Here is a 25045-nt window from a genome sequence, read left to right as displayed (position 1 = left end):
TTGGCCACGCGAGATACGCTTGAGACATATGTTGCAAATAGCAGCGGTGCGATCTGATGCACTCGTCTCAAAAAAGGCCCACACCAAAGAACTTTTTGAATAACGCGCAGAGACTGCAGCGCCCTGCACATGTGGAGCTTTGGGGTGTGATGCAGTCAATGTGCTGCCCTTAGGCTGGCCCCTGGAGGGCATCCTGCCTCGTTGGTGATGTGCCGCCGCCTCCTCCTCCTCCTCCTCCTCCTCCTCCTCCTCTCTCCTATCAGGCACCCACGTTGAGTCAGTGACCTCATCATCCCCTCCCTCCTCATCACTGGAGCAAACCTGGCAGTATGCTGCAGCAGGGGGAGCATGACTGCCAGTTTGCTGTCCTTCTTGGGCACCCCCTCTGTCCGTGCTCATGTTACTGCCTTCATCGAGCTCAGTATCGTCATCAGAGCCTTCCAAACGCTGGGCATCCTCCTGGAGCATGTACCCAACACTGTGGTCAAACAGTTCGAGGGAATCCTCATGAGGACATGGTGGAGCTAGGGAAGGAGTCACTGATGACATTGAGCTGAGGGAAGAGGCCGCTGCTTTGCCAGACAAAGCACCCTGGGCATGGGTGAGAGAGGATGAGGAGGATGAGGACGGCTTGGTCATCCACTCGACCAAGTCTTCCGCATGTTGCGGCTCAACACGGCCAGCTGCCCAAAAAAAGGCCAAGCGTGTCCCATGGCCACGTGCTGATGAGGATGCACCGTCCCCACGACCAGCACTAGACACAGAGCCTGCTTGCCCTCTCTTATTGGCTTGTGACTGTCTGCCTCTCCTTCTTGGCCTTCCAGACATACTAATGGCCTGTAGCTGCACTAAGCTGGGATAGAACACCTGTAATTTTCTTCAGGTAGCTTTATATACTGTAACCAGACAAGCCTGCCTGTCAGTAGGAAGATAACAGGAACGGATCTAGCTGAACACTGTGAGCAGGACGCACTGTACTAAATGTAAATAGTCTAGCTGCCTGACCGTGGTACTAATAGGATCAAATAGAACACCTGTAATTTTCTTCAGGTAGCTTTATATACTGTAACCAGACAAGCCTGCCTGTCAGTAGGAAGATAACAGGAACGGATCTAGCTGTACACTGTGAGCAGGACGCACTGTACTAAATGTAAATAGTCTAGCTGCCTGACCGTGGTACTAATAGGATCAAATAGAACACCTGTAATTTTCTTCAGGTAGCTTTATATACTGTAACCAGACAAGCCTGCCTGTCAGTAGGAAGATAACAGGAACGGATCTAGCTGAACACTGTGAGCAGGACGCACTGCACTAAATGTAAATAGTCTAGAAGATAACAGGAACGGATCTAGCTGAACACTGTGAGCAGGACGCACTGCACTAAATGTAAATAGTCTAGAAGATAACAGGAACGGATCTAGCTGAACACTGTGAGCAGGACGCACTGCACTAAATGTAAATAGTCTAGAAGATAACAGGAACGGATCTAGCTGAACACTGTGAGCAGGACGCACTGCACTAAATGTAAATAGTCTAGAAGATAACAGGAACGGATCTAGCTGAACACTGTGAGCAGGACGCACTGCACTAAATGTAAATAGCAGGAACGGATCTAGCTGAACACTGTGAGCAGGACGCACTGCACTAAATGTAAATAGTCTAGAAGATAACAGGAATGGATCTAGCTGAACACTGTGAGCAGGACGCACTGCACTAAATGTAAATAGCAGGAACGGCTCTAGCTGAACACTGTGAGCAGGACGCACTGCACTAAATGTAAATAGCAGGAACGGATCTAGCTGAACACTGTGAGCAGGACGCACTGCACTAAATGTAAATAACAGGAACGGATCTAGCTGAACACTGTGAGCAGGACGCACTGCACTAAATGTAAATAGTCTAGAAGATAACAGGAACGGATCTAGCTGAACACTGTGAGCAGGACGCACTGCACTAAATGTAAATAGCAGGAACGGATCTAGCTGAACACTGTGAGCAGGACGCACTGCACTAAATGTAAAGAGCAGGAACGGATCTAGCTGAACACTGTGAGCAGGACGCACTGCACTAAATGTAAATAGCAGGAACGTATCTAGCTGAACACTGTGAGCAGGACGCACTGCACTAAATGTAAATAGCAGGAACGGATCTAGCTGAACACTGTGAGCAGGACGCACTGCGCTAAATGTAAATAACAGGAACGGATCTAGCTGAACACTGTGAGCAGGACGCACTGCACTAAATGTAAATAGCAGGAACGGATCTAGCTGAACACTGTGAGCAGGACGCACTGCACTAAATGTAAATAGCAGGAACGGATCTAGCTGAACACTGTGAGCAGGACGCACTGCACTAAATGTAAATTGCAGGAACGGATCTAGCTGAACACTGTGAGCAGGACGCACTGCACTAAATGTAAATAGTCTAGAAGATAACAGGAACGGATCTAGCTGAACACTGTGAGCAGGACGCACTGCACTAAATGTAAATAGCAGGAACGGATCTAGCTGAACACTGTGAGCAGGACGCACTGCATTAAATGTAAATAGTCTAGATAGAAGATAACAGGAACGGATCTAGCTAAACTGAATACAGTGTATATATATATATGCAACACCTGGGATGCATATATATACACAATACACTGTAAGTGCAGCTAACTGACTGACTGTTCTGCCTAATCTATCTAACTCAAATCAAATGACACTGTCTCTCTCTCTCTCTATCTCTCAGCACACCGGAACACACACTACACAGGGCCGCCGTGCAGGCGGCCTTATATAGTGTGGGGTGTGTACTAAATCCCCTGAGCCATAATTGGCCAAAGCCACCCTGGCTTTGGCCAATTACAGCTCTCTCTACTGACGGCGCTGTGATTGGCCAAGCATGCGGGTCATAGTGCATGCTTGGCCAATCATCAGCCAGCAATGCACTGCGATGCCGCAGTGAATTATGGGCCGTGACGCGCCACACGAATTTAGCGCGAACGGCCCATATCGTTCGCAATTCGGCGAACGGGCGAACAGCCGATGTTCGAGTCGAACATGGGTTCGACTCGAACACGAAGCTCATCCCTATTTAAGCATTATTAAAATCACTGCTCTTGAAAAAACATCAGTTTTTTTAAAACCTTTTTTGCATTGATACATGTCCCCTGGGGCAGGACCCAGGTCCCCAAACCCTTTTATGGCAATAAATTGCATATAAGCCTTTAAAATGAGCACTTTTGGTTTTTCATGTTACTGTCCCATAGACTTTAACGGTGTTCTGCGGCTTTCGAATTTGCCGCGAACACCGCATAATGTTCGCTGTTCGGCAAATGAGTGAACACCCAATGTTCGAGTTGAACTTACGTTCGACTTGAACATCACATGAAAAGATATAATAAAATATATACAAAAATGTGAGGGGTGTACTCACTTTTGTGAGATACTGTATATATCAAGAAAAATAGGATACAATCTCCAGTATGCAATTTCCTTTACTTCAGAATAACGTCATCACAAGGTAACAGACAATGTAAAAAGCGACTGTACGGTTTCAAGCACCCCTGCTCTTTCTCAAGCTGCCAGTATCTGTCTGATGCCAAACGTTTAGCTAAATACCCACACAGGGTATAACCATAAGGTGTCCCTGTTTTTTATTTAGCTGTGTTTACTAATACACATATAGGCTAACATTTTGAAACAAACATTTTGGAACAAACATGTATAACCACTCCACTATAACCATATTGCAGATTATCACAACTATGTATCAGAACTATATATCTCCAAACATAAACACACATTATCAACAGTGTATATATATATATATATATATATATATATATATATATATATATATATATATATATATATATATGGCTGTGCAGGGAGGTATGTCAGCACGGTTCTGTTCATAGGGGAAGCATAGGCTGTGCTCCCAGCATAGCTACAAAACTGATCACGCTGGAATAGATACGCTCTCATGCCTAGCATGATCAGTTTGAAACAGAAGATTAGGAGGACTGGTAGGAACACCAAGTATTTTACACAAAGGAAGCAATACAAAGAGAAGGGGATACTTTTTAACACATGTATATGGCACAACAAACACATATCAGGAAGATAAAATGTTTAGGTAACATATTATTTAGGATAATATGACTATCTGTCAGGACCCAAGTTTGAACCTGGTGAGTCTGGCAATGTCTCTTCTTGCTGAGTCATCTGAGATGCTGGATAGCACTCTGTCTGATCCATTAGACAATCCTGCCTTGTGCTTTGTTTTTGCTGAACCTTGAACTCATTGCTCCTCCCATGAACTTCCAATTTAAGCCATGCCTTTTAATTTGATTATTTTGCTCTCTCTCCAGCCGATCTCTTGCACCTTTGGTTACCTGCAGGTGTCCTTATCACTACTATCCCTCTTTGCCAATTTGGCTTGTTCCTTGACTATGTTTGAGCTTGATCCCAACCTGCTATCTCTTGTTATCAAACTTTGGCTTGTTTACTGACTACAAGACAAAAACAGAATGGCGCACGAGAGTGTACCGAAACACACTGATAACACAACTAAAAATCTATAAAGTCCATGAAGTATACATATGCAGCATTAGTGGCAGTTCCCTTGAGAGCAAAGCAGTCTTTGGAAAAACAATGGGAGAAAAAGAAGGTGTGCCAAAAACTAAGTGCAGCAGAAGATGCAACAAATGGTATATCTAATTAAATATACCATTCGTTGCAACTTCTGCTGCACTTAGTTTTTGGCACACCTTCTTTTTCTCCAATTGTTTACAGACTACTCTTCTGCTTGATACCTACCTGCTATATCTGCTACTGGGCTCCGGCTTGCTCATCTCCTGGTAGGGCAATCCTAAGGACCGTGACCTGGTACTAACATGTAGCAAAACCCATCTCCACCATCAGGAGCTCTGGTGCACATCGGTTAGTGCTTAGACCCCGTACTTAGGGTGAGCCCGTGTCTTCCACTAGGGTGACCTGTTGCCGCACTTATCCAGCTGGTTGGTGGGAGCCTCTCTACTGCTGTAGCTACTGGTCTCTGAGCCTGACCCCTGAACGTGACACTATCATAATATTTAATTTCTAAATCTATATTTTGCATTGCTCTTTGGTAAAAAAAAGTGTTGTAGGTATTAAGTGCAGACACCTGCAGCACCATCCAAAACCTTCCTGTTGCAACCAAATTTTGGGTCAATCTGACAGACAAAGCTCCAGTACTTCCGGATAGTGCCAAATGCTGCCTGCTCCTTTCTGCCTTCTACACATTTCTATTGGCCAGTGAGACAACCCATCATAATAAAGTTGGGGGGGCTAGAAGTAGAGGCACGCTCTATACTACTTGGAAGTGCTGGAGATTCTCCACAACAGGCTGGCATTTGGCTATAACAATAAGGCATTGGAGGCTTTTGCGGGTGTGTAGTTTGTGAAATTGATTTTATATACAATTGTATGACCTGTTTCAAAGCTGGCGAAAAAGTAACCCTTGCTGTGGGGCCACCTCTGCACTGCAAGAAATAAACACTTGTTTTGTCTATGGGGACAGGGATAGGGTGACATCCTTGCCTTATTCCTTTCTCCCACAGGCTTCCTCCTCTTCATAAGCCCAGTCTTCTAAATCCACTCATGTTCACTGCCCAATAAGTCACAGCTCTTTGATGTCATTAAATACAATGTAAGATCTGCAGTCTTTCATTGAATGTGAGGACATCCAGGGCTTGCTGATATACATAGGTGTGCACAGCCTACTGCATTAGGGTGTGCACCTCAAAGCTCAAATACATGTGTGTGTGTGCTTGTGTATTTATACTGATTGTGTCTGTAGAGCAATGGACGTGTCAGTAGGGCAGGAATTGGTGTCTGTAGGGCAGTGGATGGATGGCGTCAGTAGTTTTTATTTTTTTATTTTTTACAATTCTATTTTTTGTATTCGTTTTTACAATTTTTGTTAGGAGCCCCGTTAGAGGGCTTTGGTGAAAAAACAGGGGTTGAAACGGGGAATCTGCGCCCCACAGGGTGATTAGGGTGTGCCCAGGACACCTGGCACAACCTGTGCACACACCTATGCCGATATCCCAAGGGCGTCAGAGTGTGCTGACTGTCAGGATAACAAGGGATAAGGTAAGTAATTCACCCTATTTAGTTATGACATAGACAAAATTAGCATGTAACCCTTGTGGTGCAGAGGGAGCCCCACTGCAAGGATTTGTCTCTACAGCCCGTACATCACCTTAAAATTACTGCATCTTTTGTGAACTAGCCAGTGCATTAGTTCTACAATAAAGAGTACAAATACCACTAAATAACACACATAACATGTAGAAAAGCTTGGTAAATTGACTCATTTTTTGAGTCCTAACATACAAAAACCATTAAGCCCTCAAATAAGTTGTGTAACATGGTTTATTATCATATCCCATATTGTAGAATAAACTGTATGCTAAATTTCAAAGCTAAAGTTTGCGTTGTAGTTTACAATGTGCATACAGAGTGAATGTTTTGCTGCCTGGCCTACAGTGATAAAATGACCCTGACACAAAATTAAAACTAGAAAAGAAGGTTCCTCTGTAAAAAGGAGATCTTATAATTACTTGTCCTGCCATTGCACCATCAAGCTTCACCTTTTTTCAAGCACTGCGGTGCCCAGTATAACTTTTCATTGGGCAGACTTCTGGGTGTTATGGATTCCTGATCCCCACAGACGCTCTGGTTTCTTCTGCTGGCCCTTCTATCAATGCATTGATATAGGGGCCTGTGGAAGGAACCATAGTGCTGCAATATATTATCATTTTATTCATGGGCTACAATAAACCTTAAAGGCTTTAAACTTTAAAAAGTTTTTTTGATATTTTAACCCCTTTTGATTTTTTTTACATTGGTACATTTGAATATTAATTTTGTATGTTTCGGCTATGTTTTCTTACTCATGTATATAGTTATATTTGCTGATGAGTTTCAAATTTTTAATGAATCCATTACTCATTTCTTTAAATCCAGGCGAGCTACGGGTATGCTTCGAGGTCATACAGCACCCATATTCTTTGTGGAGGTCTCTTCAGAAGATAACAAGATATTCTCTATTGCCACAGATTGTACAATAAAGGTAAGATGATCTCACTTTGCTTTGGCATACACTGACGTTCTATAGCTGGAGCTCTTCCTGCATTAATTCAGGCCATCCATTCAATGCTTTTAATATAAAATTAATCTCAGAGTGAACACCTGAACATGACTTTATTGCAAGAATTTCAATAGCACACATTCCTGCTGAGATGGTTTGCACTTTACTCAGTAGAATAGCCAGGTGCAAGAATACACTTAGCCCTGTTCACATTGGCGCGATTTGACAGGTCAAATTGCATGTCAAATCGGAGCCTATTACCGGCAATAGGAGCGTCCCAATCGGTGCGACATCGACTAGGGCGCTTCACCAATTTCCAAAAGTAGTTCCTGCACTACTTTTGTAGGCGACTTTGGGGGAGATTTCAATAGACATCTTTGCATGAACCCGCACAGATGTCTTTCAAGTTGCTCCCTGAAGTCGGACTGAAATGAGGCTTTAAAAACGATTTTAAAGCTGTGTTCAGTGAGAGTGAAGGCTTAAAGTGACCCATCAATTTAACAGATTCAAAAAACAGTGCCGGGAATGTAATTGTCACATTGGTTGTGCTCTCAATCAAACTGTCAAACCATCCAATGGCTGGTGTCATAACCGATTACACATGCAGCATCATAGCAGTTGAAAATTAAAAAGAGGCCAAGATGGCAGCTTCCTTGGCTGAAAAGGATAGGACGTTTTACTTCCATTTTAAGGGGGGCCTTGAGAGGCACTCAGCAGCCACTGGAGCAGCGGCCACTGAATACAATAGCTGGCAGTGGGGATTCTTCTTATAATTCTTTTTGGTGTGGATGGAGAAATCAAGCAATTTTCTCTCGTTCAGCTACGAGGGTTGAATGAGAGAAATCTACACATGTGCGGTCAGATTTACTCATTAAAGCAATGCAAAGTGCAATAATGATGTGTACCAAGCAGTAACACATAAATAGATATCAATGATATGCATTCCTTCTTAAAATTCAAGAAATAAGACCATTTCAATGATAAACACTTTATGTTTATGGGCTCTGCATGTTGTATTGTTTTAATACATGTGAAAAAATTTAAACTAGTGAATTGCAGTTCTCCACAGCATATCATAGCTGGTAATGATAGAGGCAAATAAAGACACAGCATGGTTCCCACTAACTCCAGTAATCCTAAAGATTGGTAGGCATCTACCAATCACATCACATCACAGGAATGAGAAGGACAATGCATTTCTGACATGATCAGCAGATACATCAGACAAAGCATATTGAGGATTGCATCAATTCCCAGCTTGTGAACCAATATAATGGAGGATGTTCCACACCTCTTTCCTCTGACAGCACTACCTTCACTTCACAATCCTAATTAGTAAAACAAATAGGGACATCTAGTGCCCTCCATTTAAAGGAGCAGTTATTAGGCCACTCAGAATTGCACTTACATTAGGCAAGTAAAAAGACAAGCACATCAACATAATGGTCAGCTGCATTCTATCCAACTTACAACATTCCCATCCTCTTGATGGCTTCTGGAATAGCTCCGTACACTTACGTGATGACGTCACCCATGGCCCCTATGCTCATCCTCAATAGGCTGTGTAACTCTGACCTTCTGTAATTTAAAAGATACATTCATGAGGGTAAGAATCCAAATCGGACACATGGGTGTAGGTGGACGAGCAATAAGGTCGTGGTTTGAAATAGAGACGTTTGATCACGTTGGGCTTTATTACCTTTATGACTGATGTATATGGACACAAGTTGATCATATATATCATTTAGTTTTTTTTTATAATAGTTGATTTTTATGAACACAATCTCACTTATTATTTGATGGATATAGTTTGTTTTGTTATAAAAAGGACACTGTGGGTTAAAGCGGAAATTGGTAGAAAAGATACAGTAAAAGTGTATGTGGGCAAAATCTGACACACTTAAAGTATAATTAAAGGCAAAACTTTTTTTGAGTTTTGGTTAGAGGGAAGGTGGATTAGAATACCTATCAGTTTTTAATGCTGACCATGTCCCTGCTAGGGAGATTCACCCTCTTTTTTTTGTCCTGTTTACCATTATTATTGAAAGTGAAAGTAAAAGAAAATTCCTAGTTTTGGGTTGTCCCTAGAAATATAATAGAGGGGAAATCTTCCAATGAGGACAGTAGTCCTGGTGACCCGGGGGGCCCCAAGAGATTTCTCTCATTTTTCCTCTCACCTCCTGTTTTGTATGGAACAGGAAGTGAATATAAATCTCCCCAAATGGACAAAGAAGGCAAACATAAACCTTCCAATGAGGACAGTAGTCCTGGTGACCCGTGACCTGGTGGCCCTCCCTTGTGCTATCCAAAATGAAAAAATGAAAAATGTTGCCTATAGTTCTACTTTAAGCATAGCTCTGCAGTAGCTTAGTTTTTTGTTCCAGTGATAACTTTCCCATCCGGAAACAATAAATGATCCCTACCGCAATGCAAATTGCAGTGTAATGAGAATTGCAGGGAAACGTTTATTAGCAACTGTCATTCAAAGAATACCTTTTGCTCAGCTAGTCTCTGCATAGAGCTTATAATGTTCTTGTGCTTGATTGTTACTAGTTAAAATGTCACCTAATGTTCTATTTTATTTTGTGAGAAAATGAATAAGCATAATAATCTGTTTATAAATTAGGAAAGTTAAGCAAAAAAAAAAAAAAAGTTCAGCGTAGAAATGTTTCATGTTCCCTCTAGTGGCTGTTTTTAACAGTGCTGTTTCCAACAAAACTCATTGAGGGATAAATAAAGTGATTGTAAAGGATACCCTTGTAAAACAACCTATTTAGTCAAAATAGAAATGAAAAGCAAATCATTTGTGTATAGAAAAAAAAACTGTATAAATACCTTTTTTCCTTTATTATAAGTGAATTGCCAGTGAATGGCTGTGCAGTGGTGGCGTATCAGGACAGGTCTGATCATTGGAGGAGAGCATATGGAGTTCCCTGCATAGCTAGAGAACTGACCACAGTGTGTTCTCTTGCTTAGTGTGGTCAGTTTTTAATAGGAAAGCAGAGGGACTGGCAGGAACACCTGGGATTTCACACAAAGGAGCCAATACAAAGAGAACAGAAGACTTTCTCATACAAGTACATGGTACAGCAGGTACTAAGGTAGGGATAACAACACTGTCTTAGGGTTTGTTGTCTTAGAGCCAGTGCTGACAGCTCACTACAGGAAATTAGAAGCTGAATGCATTCCTGACAGGATAATTAGATATTTCCAGTACTTGCAGTATTTTCAGAGACATAACATTGGAAAATGTGAAGGCATTGGATAGTTGTGTTGGATATGATTCTTATGCCTGTACACACGATCAGACTTTCCGACAACAAAACCGTGGATTTTTGTTCGAAGTGTTAAGTTGAACCTTGAAATAAAGGACATCAATGCCAATAGAGCTGAATTCGTCTCATGTATGTTTACTTCAGAATATGCACTGTACATACAACGGATCACATCTAAATCGATCGTGATACAGATTACACAGTGGTTCAGACTCTTATAGAAACTCCTAGCGTTACATTCTATGGCGGGCAAAAGCCCAAAGTTACACGTCACAAGTACGCATTTCAACAAGTATGTCAACACAGCTTTTGGCCAGTTTTCTGGTTCATCTTGACCTGACTATTTCTAATTAAGAATTATTTTGACAGAAAAGGAAGAATAATTATTTGGGAAAGGTTAATTTGACTTTTACACAGGGACTTTCTATGTCAACATCTTCCCATATCACATCCTTTCCGAGAATTGTGTCAGGTCATTTGGCAGAACATTTAATTGTCAGCTGGTCAGCTACTCGTGCTGCAATACCAAAAGAATTCAGAAACATCTTAGAGAAAAACAAGAATAATAAGAAATATCAGAAATACAAATTCATGTTGAAGAGGAACTCTGGATACATAGAAAGATATGGTTCATATATTTCATATCTTCACAGAAGGATGTTGGCTCCAACTTGTCTTGCATACACACGGTCACACAAATGTTGGCCAACAGTTACGAACGTACCGACGTACAAGGCGTACGTGATGTCTCCATTATGAACAAGACCGAGCGATTCCGACTCGTACTTGATTCCGAGCATGCATGGACTTTTGTCCGACGGACTTTTGTACAAACGATCGGAAAGTCCGACATCAAACATTTGTTGGCAGTAAATTTGAGAACCTGCTAGCCAACATTTGTTGGCGGAAAGTCCACCAACAAATGTTCAATGGAGCATACACATGGTCGGCCTTTCCGCCAACAAGCTCACATCCAACATTTGTTGTCGGAAAATCCTATCGTGTGTACAGGGCATTAGACTTTGCCCACACAGACTTTTATTTAGATTGGCACATGTGTATTTTTCAGTATTTCATATACAGTTTGTTATACTATCAGGCAAAAGGGTCTTTTGTTAATTTATAAGAACCTCACATAATACTTGCCTGTGAGCAGTCATTTACTGTACTGTATTTAATAACAGCCCCTTTGTTTCAGATATGGGACATGCAAAGCCAGACCTGTTTGTTTACTGCCTGCTCAAAATCAACTGGAATCAGAGGGGAACTTACTGCTGGCCTTTATATCCCAGATATTAAAGCACTTTGTGTTACCACTGACTCCATCGCCCTTCTGCAGGTCAAGCTAAAGTAAGGAAATATCTAAAAATGCTGAACTAAAAAGCCAAATTCCACTATAATGTAAGATGTACAGTATGTTAAGAGTGAACACTAGGTGACCATAGCACTTTTGTTAAAGTTGTAGATTCTGCCCCAGCTCACCAGAGAATCTCAGTTTTCCTGCTGTATTTTCCATCATGTACCTGGTAATGCAGCAAACTGTCCTCTTTCATTCCTGGCATCTGTAAGAGTTTGAGAATGGAGCCAGGTCTTGGGGATCATGTAGCGCCTGTGCTTATGTGCAGGAGTTACATCATCAGTGCCCGTCCAGTGGACAAACATAAGCTTTGAGTTAGAGGTGGAGGAGATGGTAGGGGAAGTAGAGGTTGCTGGTGCCTGGACCTGTCATCATTGGAATAGGGCACTATGTGAGGATAGTATGCTACAATAGGTAAGTATGCTGTGCTGTGCCTTAAAGTTTTTTAAACCCCATTTATGAAATTTGAGCTAAGCACATATATCTGTAGTGTTTACTTATCTCTCTCCAAAGCTCTAAGTGTCGTTTCCGACACATGAGCTAACATGAGCGCATAATTTGTGTGGGGGAGGGAGCTTAGAGGGAGATTAGCAGAGAGCTTGTCTATTCAGAATACAGCTCTGCATGTTCCTTTGTTCCTCTGCCTATGTGGAGGGGGGGTGTCCCTTTCCTCCAATCAGCTCTCACACAGTGTAAGTCCAGTCTCCCCACCCACCCCTATGTACTGCTGAAAGATGAAGAAAGATTTTTAACACAATCTGCACTTTTCAAAGGATGTACAAAGGGGAAGACAGCAGATGTACAAGTAAAACTTATGTAGGAGCATTTGCTTTAGCTCTGTGTATCATCTGAGGCTATTCATTTCGCTGGGTATATGTAATGCCGCGTACACACGGTCGGACTTTTCACCTGCAAAAGTCCGACGGACGCCGCCGGACCAAGTCCGGCGGACAATCCGACCGTGTGTGGTCTCCATCGGACTTCCGACGGACCGTTTCGGGCGGAAATCCGACGTACTTTAGATTTGAAGCCTGCTTCAAATCTTTACGTCGTACCTCCGCCGGACTCAGTTCCTGACGGAAAGCTCGTTCGTCTGTATGCTAGTCCGAAGGACCAGATACGACGGAGGAGCAGGTTACTGCATCTCGCGCTCGCTGCAATAGGAAAAACTAATTTTCCCATTGCGGCGAGCGCGGGGGGCATCCCAGGCCCTTAGGTCTGGTATGGAACTTTAAGGAGAACCCCCTACGCCGAAAAACCGGCGTGGGGGTCCCCCCAAAATCCATACCAGACCCCGATCCGAGCACGCAGCCCGGCCGGTCAGGAAAGGGGGTGGGGACGAACGAGCGCCCCCCCCCTCCTGAACCGTACCAGGCCGCATGCCCTCAACATGGGGGGGTGCTTTGGGGGAGGGGGCGCCTTGCGGTGCCCCCCCACCACAAAGCACCTTGTCCCCATGTTGATGAGGACAAGGGCCTCTTCCCGACAACCCTGGCCGTTGGTTGTCCCTGGCCATGTGGTCGACCACGCCCCCTAAAACGTCACAGTCCCAGCATGCCCAGGGACTGTGACATCATATGGGGGCGGGGTCTCCGCCTATATAAGTCACAACGCAGCCCTCAGAGACCAGACCAGCCGGAGACAGCGTCGTGTCAACATCTGGGGGAAGAGAAGAGAAGAGAACACAAGAAGCCAAGAAGCCAAGAAGCCCAGAAGTCCGGACCTCCGCTGGCAATAGAGCTACCTGAAGACAGCGGAGGGGCCGGCCGAAGACCTGGGACACCGGGAGAAGAGGCCGGAGAGCGGAGAAGAACCAACCGGACGCCGGGAGAAGATGAACCAGAGGGACCCCCGAAGACGGAAGAAGACCCCCCCCCCCGGAGCTGTTTAATAAATTATTTTAAAAACCTGTGTTGTGTTTTATTATTGACACTTTTTACCTAGGTGAATGGGTAGGGGTACCATGTACCCCATACTCATTCACATAGGGTGGGGGGGCCGGGATCTGGGGGCCCTCTTATTATAGGGGGCTCCCGGATTCCGATAAGCCCCCCACCCGCAGACCCCGACAACCAACGGCCAGGGTTGTCGGGAAGAGGCCCTTGTCCTCATCAACATGGGGACAAGGTGCTTTGTGGTGGGGGGGCACCGCAAGGCGCCCCCTCCCCCAAAGCACCCCCCCATGTTGAGGGCATGCGGCCTGGTACGGTTCAGGAGGGGGGGGGGGCGCTCGTTCGTCCCCACCCCCTTTCCTGACCGGCCGGGCTGCGTGCTCGGATCGGGGTCTGGTATGGATTTTGGGGGGACCCCCACGCCGGTTTTTCGGCGTAGGGGGTTCCCCTTAAAGTTCCATACCAGACCTAAGGGCCTGCGACGGGGCTCGCAAGGTTTCAATCTCGCCAAAAAAAGCGGTGAGATTGAATTCCTTTTCTAGTCCCGTGGTACCCAAGTCACGTTCAAAATGAACGGACTTGTCCGTGTGTGGGAAAGTCCGTTCATTCTGAAAGTCCGGCGGAAGTCCGTCGGGAAGACCGGATTCCGGAAAGTCCGGCCGTGTGTAGGCAAGTCCGGCCGTTCAGAAAGTCCGGCGGTAGTCCGCCGGAAGTCTGGCGGCAAGTACGTCGGACCTAGCTTTCTAGAAAGTCCGACCGTGTGTATGCGGCATAAGGGTTTACATCCACTTTAAAGCAAGAGCCCACACCACACAGTATACTTTAGTTCTGCTTTAAAATATATACGTATTCTTAGCAAATAGTAAATAAGCTTTAAAGAAAACCCACTAAAATATATACTGCTTTAAAATATATACATATTCTTAGCAAATATCGCATTTATCGGCGTATAACACGCACCCCAAGTTTAGGAGGGAATTTTAAGGAAAAAAACTTTTAGGAGGGAAGTTTAAGGAAAAAACCTTACATTTAAATGCCCATCAATGCAGCCTTATCAGTGTCCATCTGCAGCCTTGCCCAGTGTCCATCTGCAGCCTTGTGTCGTCTTTGCAGCTTTGTGTCATTGCAGCCTCATTGCAGGAATTTAAAATTGGCGCCAATTTCCGCTGACTGTGAGCGGAGGGGAGCGAGCGTCGCCGACATACACAAAGCCGAGTGTACTGTACTAGTCTCTGCTTCTCTCGCAGTCCCGCCCAGTCCCGCCCTTATGATGGACATAACACAGGTCCAATGGCGGGACTGGGCGTGACTCTGAGCGGAGCCGAGACTAGCCGAGTACACTCGGCTTTGTGTATGTCGGCGGCCCTCGCTCTGCTCCACTCACAATCAGCGGAGATCGTCGTATAACACGCACCATTGACTTTTCCCTGATTTTAAGTGGAAAAAAGTGTGTGTTATACGCCGATAAATGCAGTATATACTGATATAAAATATATACCTATTCTTAGCAAATAGTAAATAAGCTTTAAAGTAAACCCACAAAAAAAAACATGCAAGACAAAGGCATAATGAGCTAGTATGCATAGCATACTAGTTCATTATGAAATACTCACCTTAGATCAAAGCCCCCGCAGCGGTCCCGGCGCACTGCTCTGCCCAGCGACATGTCTCCCGGAGTTATTTCCGGGTATTGTGGTCCCCGGTGCTGTGATTGGCCAGAGCCGCGATGATGTTGTAATGTCAGCTGAAGCAACGGCACGAACGAGCCATTGCTTCAGTGCGCATGTGCCGATGATGTTGGTACATTCTGATACAGGGGATATCTCCTAAACCGTGCAGGTTTAGGAGATATCCACGGTAGCTACAGGTAAGCCTTATTATAGGCTTACCTGTAGTGAAAAGTGGTTTGTTAGGCCCTGTACACACGGTTGGATTTTCCGACGGAAATAGTGCGATCGGATTGTGTTGTCTGGGCTCCATTGGACTTTTTCCGTTGGAATTTCCGACACACAAAGTTTGAGAGCTTGCTATAAAATTTTCCGACAACAAAATCCGATTGGTTAAATTCTGATCGTGTGTACACAAATCCGACGCACAAAGTTCCACGCATGCTCAGAATAAGTTAAGAGACGAAAGCTATTGGCTACTGCCCCGTTTATAGTCCTAATGTACGTGTTTTACGTCACCGCGTTCAGAACGATCGGATTTTCGGACAACTTTGTGCGACTGTGTGTATGCAAGACAAGTTTGAGCCAACATCCATTGGAAAAAATCCATGGATTTTGTTGTCAGAATGTCCGATCAATGTCTGACCGTGTGTACAGGGCATAAGGGTTTACAGCCACTTTAAAATAAGCCATTTACTGACCTCTGTAGTTAAAGCCACTGTGGCACAATTAATCCTCAATGTCCACAATATAAGTTAAGCTAGTTCTAAACGAGCACTCATAATTGGGAGCGATATGCTTCTATACAGACTCATGTGTTGTTCTGTGAAGTTTTAAAGAGACAGACTTGTATATTAGTTGGAGAGTGCCTCAGAAGATGGGAATCATGTAAGGTAAATGCAGTGGGGATCAGAGGGTTGGGGAGGGTGTTATGAATACGTTTGCAATTTGTGTGAATAGGTGAATTATGCCCTTTAATTAACAATTGAAGAATGCATGGCACAGACAATTGTTATAAGGGTGGGTTGGAAGAACATATGAATCAAAGTTTGCACATGTATTTACAATCAAGCAAGAATTGCGTGCAATGGGGCATGGTAAGCAACTGAAGGGGTGTGGTAGTGCTGACATCTTGGTGGACCATAAGGATGGGTCTAGAAAGAGGAGATAGGTCATAGGACTTTGCAGGTGAAGAATGAGCTGCACAGACTAGAGAGAAGATGGAGGAATATACAGGTGGGGGAAGCATATAAGCAAATTAAACTGTACAAGGGGACCATTAGTAAGAGATAAGAGAGAGATATCTCTTGGGGGAGAGGAGAGTTATTGGGTCTGCGGATAGAAGTGGAGAGAGGGCAAAATGCTGCAAAAGAGAAACCGTGAAATAGAGGTGAAATACTCAGAGAATGGGGAGCTAATATTGGCACTAAATGCCCACAATGCAAGGGAAGAAGTGGAGAGAGAAAAGCAGAGAGAGGGTATAGCATGCAGATACGGGACAAGTGAACCTAGGCTACAGTACTTTTAAATCCACAGTATAGGGTTGATTTACAAAAACTGGAGAGTGCAAAATCTAGTGCAGCTTCTAACTTCAGCTTGTTCAATTAAGGTTTGACAAAAAAAACCTGGAAGATGATTGGTTTCTATGCAGAGCTGCACCAGATTTTGCACACTCCAGTGTTGGTAAATCAAACCCTATATTTGAGATGGTGGTGTCTCAGCTATAGACTCCTATACCTGTACAGCTACAGTAGATGTTATCTTTTCGTTTTTTTAATATTTTTTACACTTCTAAGTAGGGTTGTCCCGATACCACTTTTTTAGGACCGAGTACAAGTACCGATACTTTTTTTCAAGTACTCGCCGATACCGATTACCGATACTTTTTTTTAATGTCACGTGACAGTGTTTTTTTTTTTTGTTTTTTTTTTGGGGGGGGGGGGGAGTGAACGGTGTGTGTGTGTTTTGTTTTTTTTCATTTACATTTATTATTTTTTACAATTTAATTTTTTTTTATTCTTTATTGCACTATGTGTGTTTTTTTTTTTAATCAGCCCTGTTGGGGGGCTTTGGTGAGATATCAGGGGTCTTAACAGACCTCTGATATCTCCCCTTTGAGACAGAGAAAGAGACAGAGGATAGAGATTCCCCAGTCCCTTTCTCTGCAGCCTCAGCTGCACTGACAATGAATGGAGAGAAGACAGCGGTTCCTCTCCATTCATAAACTGACACATCGTAATCACAGGTGATTACAATGTTTCAGTTATGTGAATAGACAGAGTCAGCTGACTCTGTCCATTCACACAGCAGAGAGACAGCAGAACGGAGGGGACAGAGGAAGAGAGAGGGGGACAGCGGGAAGCCGGAACGGATGGGGACAGCGGAGGGGGACAGAGCAACGGAGGGGGACAGAGCAAAGAAGGAGGACAGCGGAGGGGGTCAGAGGAACGGAGGGGGACAAAGCAACGGAGCAGGACAGTGGAGGGGGACAGAGGAACGGAGGGGGACAAAGCAACGGAGCAGGACAGCGGAGGGGGACAGAGGAACGGAGGGGGACAAAGCAACGGAGCAGGACAGCGAAGGGGGACAGAGGAACGGAGGGGGACAAAGCAACGGAGCAGGACAGCGGAGGGGGACAGAGGAACTTTGGGGGACAGAGCAACGGAGCAGGACAGCAGAGGGGGACAGAGGAATGGAGGGGGACTAAGGGGGATGAGGTGACAGTCAGCGGTGATCGTGTGTGGGGGAGTTACAAGCACCGATCACCGCTGTATGTCACTAAAGCAGCTGAAAGCCGCGGGGGGAGAAGCTTGTAACTCCCCCACGCACCGATCACCGCTGACAGTCAAGGTATCGGTGGAAGCATCGGGAGCATTTGCCTGATTACAAGTACTTGGGCAAATGCTTGGTATTGGTGCCGATACCGATACTAGTATCGGTATCGGGACAACCCTACTTCTAAGAGTGTTTCAACGCTTACAGTGATATCCATTCAACCAGTGGCGGCTGGTGGTATATTTCTGGCGGGGGGCGGCAAACAGTGTATCCACAGCCAGACACCCCCCCTCCCACAACCAAGTCTGGTCGGTCGGACGGTTCCCAGCCTGGCACTTACCCAATCTATGGTGCGGTCAATGGACAGCAGCTTCGCCTTGCTTCTTCTTCTCTGCATCATGGCGTCTCCTCCCTCCTCCTCCTAGGCCAATTGGAACGCTTCTGCTTTCAGCCAATCAGGAAACGGGTCTCACAATCCGTTTCCTGATTGGCTAGGAGGAGAATCAGTGTGACAATATTGAATATTCATTCGCTATTGTCACACAGCTGGATGGGCTCGGGGCTCAGTGCTCACCCTTATTTGAACCCTATTAGAGCCTCTGGCACTAATCACGTGCTTAAAAAAAAAAAACCAGATTGGAATCCAGGCGTCCGGGGCCCCACATGTAGATTAGGGGGCCGGACGCATGGATGGGGGGGCGGCATCCATGTGCCCCGTATGGACAGGCCGCCACTGCATTGTACTTGTGCCAAAACATGTGGGTTTGAGTTTCCCACCTAATGATGAAAAACAGCAAGTTTTTAAAGCCGGGACCTCAGAATTTTAGAGCTTCTTTGCAGAAGTTGTCGCTAATACCTGGTACACATGATGAAATTATCTTGTGAATGATCATCCGTTTTTTTTTTTCCATGCTGATCTCAGATCGAACCTAAAGAGTTTACTGAAGTCACAAAAATTCTCGTACGACAGAATAAAAATTCGGAAGTGATGTCATGTGTTGTAGTGTACTTGTATTGCATTTTCGAATGACAACTGTACTGATTAAACAAAAATCGTCCGATCTGGGATCGTACAAAAAAAATTTTGTGCATGTCTGATCTGATAATAGCAGATGAACTGTCGAGATCGGCTTTCGAAAGCTCTGTACTAATGACTCAATTTTTGTATGATCGTTTCAAACGCGTTATTTTTCGTACGATTTTCTGATCGTGTGTACAAGGCTTAGGTCTATAGTTAGTACCAGCAAGCAAACAATATTTTTAGTTAAGTACACAGACCATAATGACAAATCCTTTAGGGAACTGAACTCAACCATACACTTCGAAGTCTATTTCTCTTAAAAAAAAGCCACTGAGCATGCGGTTGCTACCTGCAAGCAAATTGACATATGTACAGTATTGGTGCTAACCAGCTGGTAACAACTAGGAAAAACCACAGGGATGTGAACTTGCAACCTCATGGCTTTAAAGTTGCTTCTAGGCAGAATAAGCTACTGAGTTTGGGGTGGACAGCAGCAGGCAAAACTGACATTTGTTCCCAGATTTTGAGGCCTTGGGGAATTATTCTCCAAAGTGTACATTTTCAAAGCTGTTCCTCTACAGACTAAACCATCGGGTCTTATGTGAATTAATCCCAGCACATTGTCATTTGCACTGGAGTTACCTAGACAATTTTTCTTTAAAAAGCAGAACTAAACTGTATCTGAAAACACTAATTACAGTGCCTTGAAAAAGTATTCACACCTCTTGAAATTTTCCACATTTTGTCATGTTACAACCAAAAACATAAATGTATTTTATTGGGATTTTATGTGATAGACCAACACAAAGTGGCACATAATTGTGAAGTGGAAGGAAAATGATAAATGGTTTTACATTTTTTTTCAAATAAATACCTGAAAAGTGTGGCGTGCATTTGTATTCAGCCCCCGAGTTAATACTTTGTAGAACTACCTTTACTGCAATAACAGCTGCAAGTCTTTTTGGGGATGTCTCTACCACCTTTGCACGTCTAGAGTGTGACATTTTTGCCCATTCTTCTTTGCAAAATAGCTCACGCTCTGTCAGATTGGATGGACAACAATTTTCAAGTCTTGCCACAGATTCTCAATTGGATTTAGGTCTGGGCTTTGACTGGGCCATTCTAACACATGATTGTGCTTTGATATAAACCATTCCATTGCAGCTTTGGCTTTATGTTTAGGGTGGTTGTCCATCTGGAAGGTGAACCTCCACACCAGTGTCAAGTCTTTTGTAGACTCTAACAGGTTTTCTTCTAAGATTGCCCTGTATTTGGCTCCATCCATCTTCCCATTAACTCTGACCAGTTTCCCTGTCTCTGCTGAAGGAAAGCATCCCCACAACATGATGCTGCCACCACCATGTTTCACAGTGGGGATGGTGTGTTCAGGGTGATGTGCAGTGTTAGTTTTCTGCCACAGATAACGTTTTGCTTTTAGGCCGAAAAGTTCAATTTCCGTCTCCTCTGACCAGAGCACCTTCTTCCACATATTTGCTGTGTCCCCCACATGGCTTCTCGCAAACTGCAAACGGGACTTCTTATGGCTTTCTTTCAACAATGGCTTTCTTCTTGCCACTCTTCTCACAAAGGCCAGATTTGTGGAGTGCACGACTAATAGTTGTCCTGTGGACAGATTCTCCCACCTGAGCTGTGGATCTCTGCAGCACCTCCAGAATTACCATGGGCCTCTTGGCTGCTAATCTGATTAATGCTCTCCTTGCCTGGTCTGTCAGTTTAGGTGGACGGCCATGTCTTGGTAGGTTTGCAGTTGTGCCATACTCTCTCCATTTTCGGATGATGGATTGAACAGTGCTCTGTGAGATGTTCAAAGCTTTGGATATTTTTTTATAACCTAACCCTGCTTTAAACTTCTTCACAACTTTTTCCCTGACCTGTCTGGTGTGTTTCTTGGCCTCCATGATGATGTTTGTTCACTAAGGTTCTCTAACAAACCTCTGAGGGCTTCACAGAACATCTGTATTTATACTGAGATTAAATTACAGGTGGTATCTATTTACTAATTAGATGACTTCTGAAGGCAATTGGTTCCACTAGATTTTAGTTAGGGGTATCAGAGTAAAGGGGGCTGAATACAAATGCACGCCACACTTTTCAGATATTTATTTGTAAAAATTAGAAAACATTTAACATTTTCCTTCAACTTCCCAATTATGTGCCACTTTGTTTTGGTCTATCACATAAAATCCCAATAAAATACATTTACTTTTTTTGTTGTAACATGACAAAATGTGGAAAATTTCAGGGGGTATGAATACTTTTTCAAGGCACTGTAATTCATTTATAATATTCAAAGCAAACTCACCCATCCATTCATGTCTCCATGCTTTATTTTGTTGAGAAATCATTTTGAAAAGCACTGCCCTAGCATTTCTTGTACAAAGGGTTTTATTGGACATATAAATCAACAAAATAATACTTAAAGACAATGAAGGGCATGATTACATGTTTGCGTAGACTACAGATTTCAAAAATAATAGTCTGAGACACTACGATTTGCACAAGATCCTAAAAGTTCAGTTGCAATCTTATGGAATCAACGAATACTAATGGTATGGTGAAACGCTAAGTTCCATTAGTTTGCAGATACAGTTGCTAAACTTTATATAACATTTGCGGTGAGAAAAAAAATATAAAACATAACTTTTCGATATGGAAATAAAGTAAGACAATATATATTCGTAAGCTGTTTCTCATCATGTGTCCGAGCCCAGCAGGACCTAGCCTGCGGGCTAGAGAAACATAGGAGAGAGAAGATAAGAGGAAGGTGTGAGAGGGGAGAGGACCAGAAGCAGCCCTAGCATTTCTAGCCACAGCCATCTTGAGTAAGGGCAGATGATTCATGTAGCATGTACTTCCTGGAATCCATCTACCCTTAGCTCAGGCATGTAGACTGGAGGGTGTGCTTAGCTGAGAACTCCCCCATTCAGATGAAAAAAAAAAATGCCCATGAAGACTCCTGGGATATATGACATCATTTATTATATTTACTTGTTTGAACAAGTAAATATAATTTACCTTCCTATCTCTTTACTAATGCTAGTAGCATAAGTATTAAAAATAGTTATCGTCGATTCAGAGAGTTTAGTTCCGCTTTAAAAAGCAATTGTAAAAATGACATGTACAGATTTACTGTAGTATGAATGAGAAATATTTAGATCACCAAAGGACTGAACTGGCCACCTAATCAGGACAATCTAGAACGAGGGGTAGAAGTGATGCAGAAGAGTGCAGGGGCTGATAGGAAAGGGTAGGGACTAAAAGATATGAGTGTTGGTGAGGCAATGCCAGGCATGTGAGGACATGGCCAGTACAATTTCTGCCAGTGTGACTGCAGATTATATCATGGGGAAGAGTGGAAGAAATGACCATGTCGGTGATGCAGGGGAGTGACAAGGACAACCTTTACTATACTATTACTTTACCATCTCACCTTATGTTAGAGGTATTGATGTGACTTTAATGTCACTAGCTGATCTTTAGGGGAATACTTCTAGGCATCCCCCCACCTTCTTTACTTAGACTATACACAATTCATGCCATGTTTCAAGCTTCTGCTGGATCTGCAGTCTTCTTCTCACCCTTCTGGGAGTAGTCCATCATACAGTATAATCTGACCAGAAGGGCAACTTGTAAACATTGCTTGCCATACTTCATAGTTCTCTGATCTACTGCCCAAGGGTTTGAAGGTGACTGTGAGGAACTATTTCCTGGTTGATGTTTTTGTGAAGCTCCCAGGACAGTACTTTATTCTCTATTACCATGATAATTATGTCCCATCTCTACTTCTGCCTGAATTTAGATGCAGACGTCCTGCTTTGTGTCCATTTATAATTATCGGTTGTGCTGAGTGCTATAACATATGTTTAACACTTATTACTTAATCATTTAGGATGTTGATCAAAGCAAAACTACATTTTGTTTGCCTAATCAATACTTTTCTGTCAAATCTGACTTGATATTACTTACTTTGATATTTACCCCCTTCCTGACCAGAACATTTTTTGCGATTCGGCACTGCGTCGCTTTAACTGACAATTGCGCGGTCGTGCGACATTGCGCCCAAACAAAATTGACATTCTTTTTTTCCCACAAATAGAGCTTACTTTTGGTGGTATTTGATCACCTCTGCGGTTTTTATTTTTTGCACTATAAACAAAAAAAGCAACATTTTTGAAATAAACACAATATTTTTTACTTTTTGCTATAATAAATATCCCCCAAAAATATATAAAAAAAATGTTTTTCCTCAGTTTAGGCTGATATGTATTCTTTTACATATTTTTGGTAAAAAAAATCGCAATAAGCATATATTGGTTCGCACAAAAGTTATAGCGTCTACAAAATAGTGGATAGTTTTATGGCATTTTTATTTGTAAATTTTTTTTATTAGTAATGGCGGCGATCTGCGATTTTTATCGGGACTGCGACATGGCGGACACATCGGACACTTTTGACACTATTTTGGGACCATTGTCATATATACAGCAATCAGTGCTATACAAATGCATTGGTTACTGTGTAAATGACACTGGCAGTGAAGGGGTTAACCACTAGGGGGCGATGAAGGGGTTAAGTGTGCCCTAGGGAGTGATTCTAACTGTGGGGGGATGGGCTTCAAGTCACATGACAGAGATCACTGCTCCCGAGCAGTGATCTCTGTCATGACACAAGGCAGAACGGGGAAATGCCTTGTTTACATAGGCACTTCCCTGTTCTGAGGCTTCGTGACACGATCGCCGGGAGATCGGCGGACATCGAGTCCGCCAGTCCCATGGGCATGGTCACGGTGTACGCGGCGGGCGCACGCGCGCCTGCTATCCCCAGCTCTTAAAGGGGACGTACAGGTACGCCCATTTGCCCACCGCTGCCATTGTGCCAACGTATATCGGCATTGTAGCAGTCAGCAAGTGGTAAAAATGCTGCTATATGAAAAAGACATACCTCATGAGACCCAGTGTATGGACAGTATGGTAGCCTGCTGACATGACAAGATCCTCAAGCAGTTTAACTCTGCAAGGAGACGCAAAGGTTGAATCCAGTGTAGTTTAACTTTAGCTCAGTGCGGTACAGAGGATGTTATGGTGGTCCTTTGAATTGTAAGAGCCTTCACTAATAGAAGGAACACTAGACCAGGGGATAAAAGAGTCTAAATTAATTTACTGCTTATTCTAAAAAAACAGCCAACACATTTCAAGGGTCATGAAAATGCCCCCCTTCATCGGGGCTTCAGTTAAAATAAGAACTCAGAATGGACGCACAATAGAGCTTTCCTCTGTGAATCTGTGTAGGGAAGTTAATAGCTGGATCAGTAGAGATACTGTCCATCAGTACATGTGTGAGCAATCAAGATAAGATCTTATCTCTATATTAAGAAGAAAGTGCTTGATGTGCGTTTTAAATGTCTATGTGCGATCCGTGGCTCCACTGCCATTTTATTTCGATTTTATAATTAAGCTTTCAGAAATGGTGCCTGCAACCCTATCTATATTTTGACATAAAATTTCGATTTTGTTTTAGTCCTAGTCCTTTGACTAAAATGCCAATTTAGTTTTAGTCGTATTTTAGTCATCTGAATTGTTTTAGTTTTAGTTGTATTTTAGTTGACTAAAATCTCCAGTACATTTTAGTCGACAAAAATTGAATGAGTTTAGTTACAATGTAATGCATTATTTAGGCATTTCTCAAACTCCTTATATACTCCTGGAGTAAAAATCTAACAACATGTTATGATTTATGGTACTAAGGTTTGAACATAAAGACAAATATTTAGCTGCTGTGATATATATAACGTCTTTATAAATAAAGCCAAGTTTCATAAATACAGTAAGACTTCAGATTGTGAGTAATGCGGCTTATGAGCGTTTCGTAATACAAGCTGTTTTTCTTTTTTTTAAACCCTGACTTGATTTGCGAGC

General features: G+C 43.3%; 1 protein-coding gene across 2 annotated transcripts in view; it reads left to right on the top strand.

Moving 5' to 3' along the window:
- LOC141127143 (cilia- and flagella-associated protein 337-like) overlaps positions 1–25045 on the top strand; it is a 238643-nt gene that overhangs the window by 105669 nt on the left and 107929 nt on the right. For both annotated transcript variants that reach the window (XM_073613357.1, XM_073613358.1), the window contains exons 14-15: positions 6999–7104; positions 11596–11747. In XM_073613357.1, the coding sequence (XP_073469458.1) occupies positions 6999–7104; positions 11596–11747 (258 nt within the window). The remainder of the gene's footprint in view (positions 1–6998; positions 7105–11595; positions 11748–25045) is intronic.

This window comes from Aquarana catesbeiana, linkage group LG02 (genome assembly GCF_042186555.1).
Source record: "Aquarana catesbeiana isolate 2022-GZ linkage group LG02, ASM4218655v1, whole genome shotgun sequence".
Taxonomy (NCBI): domain Eukaryota; kingdom Metazoa; phylum Chordata; class Amphibia; order Anura; family Ranidae; genus Aquarana; species Aquarana catesbeiana.
This window is presented reverse-complemented; position numbering and strand designations above follow the sequence as displayed.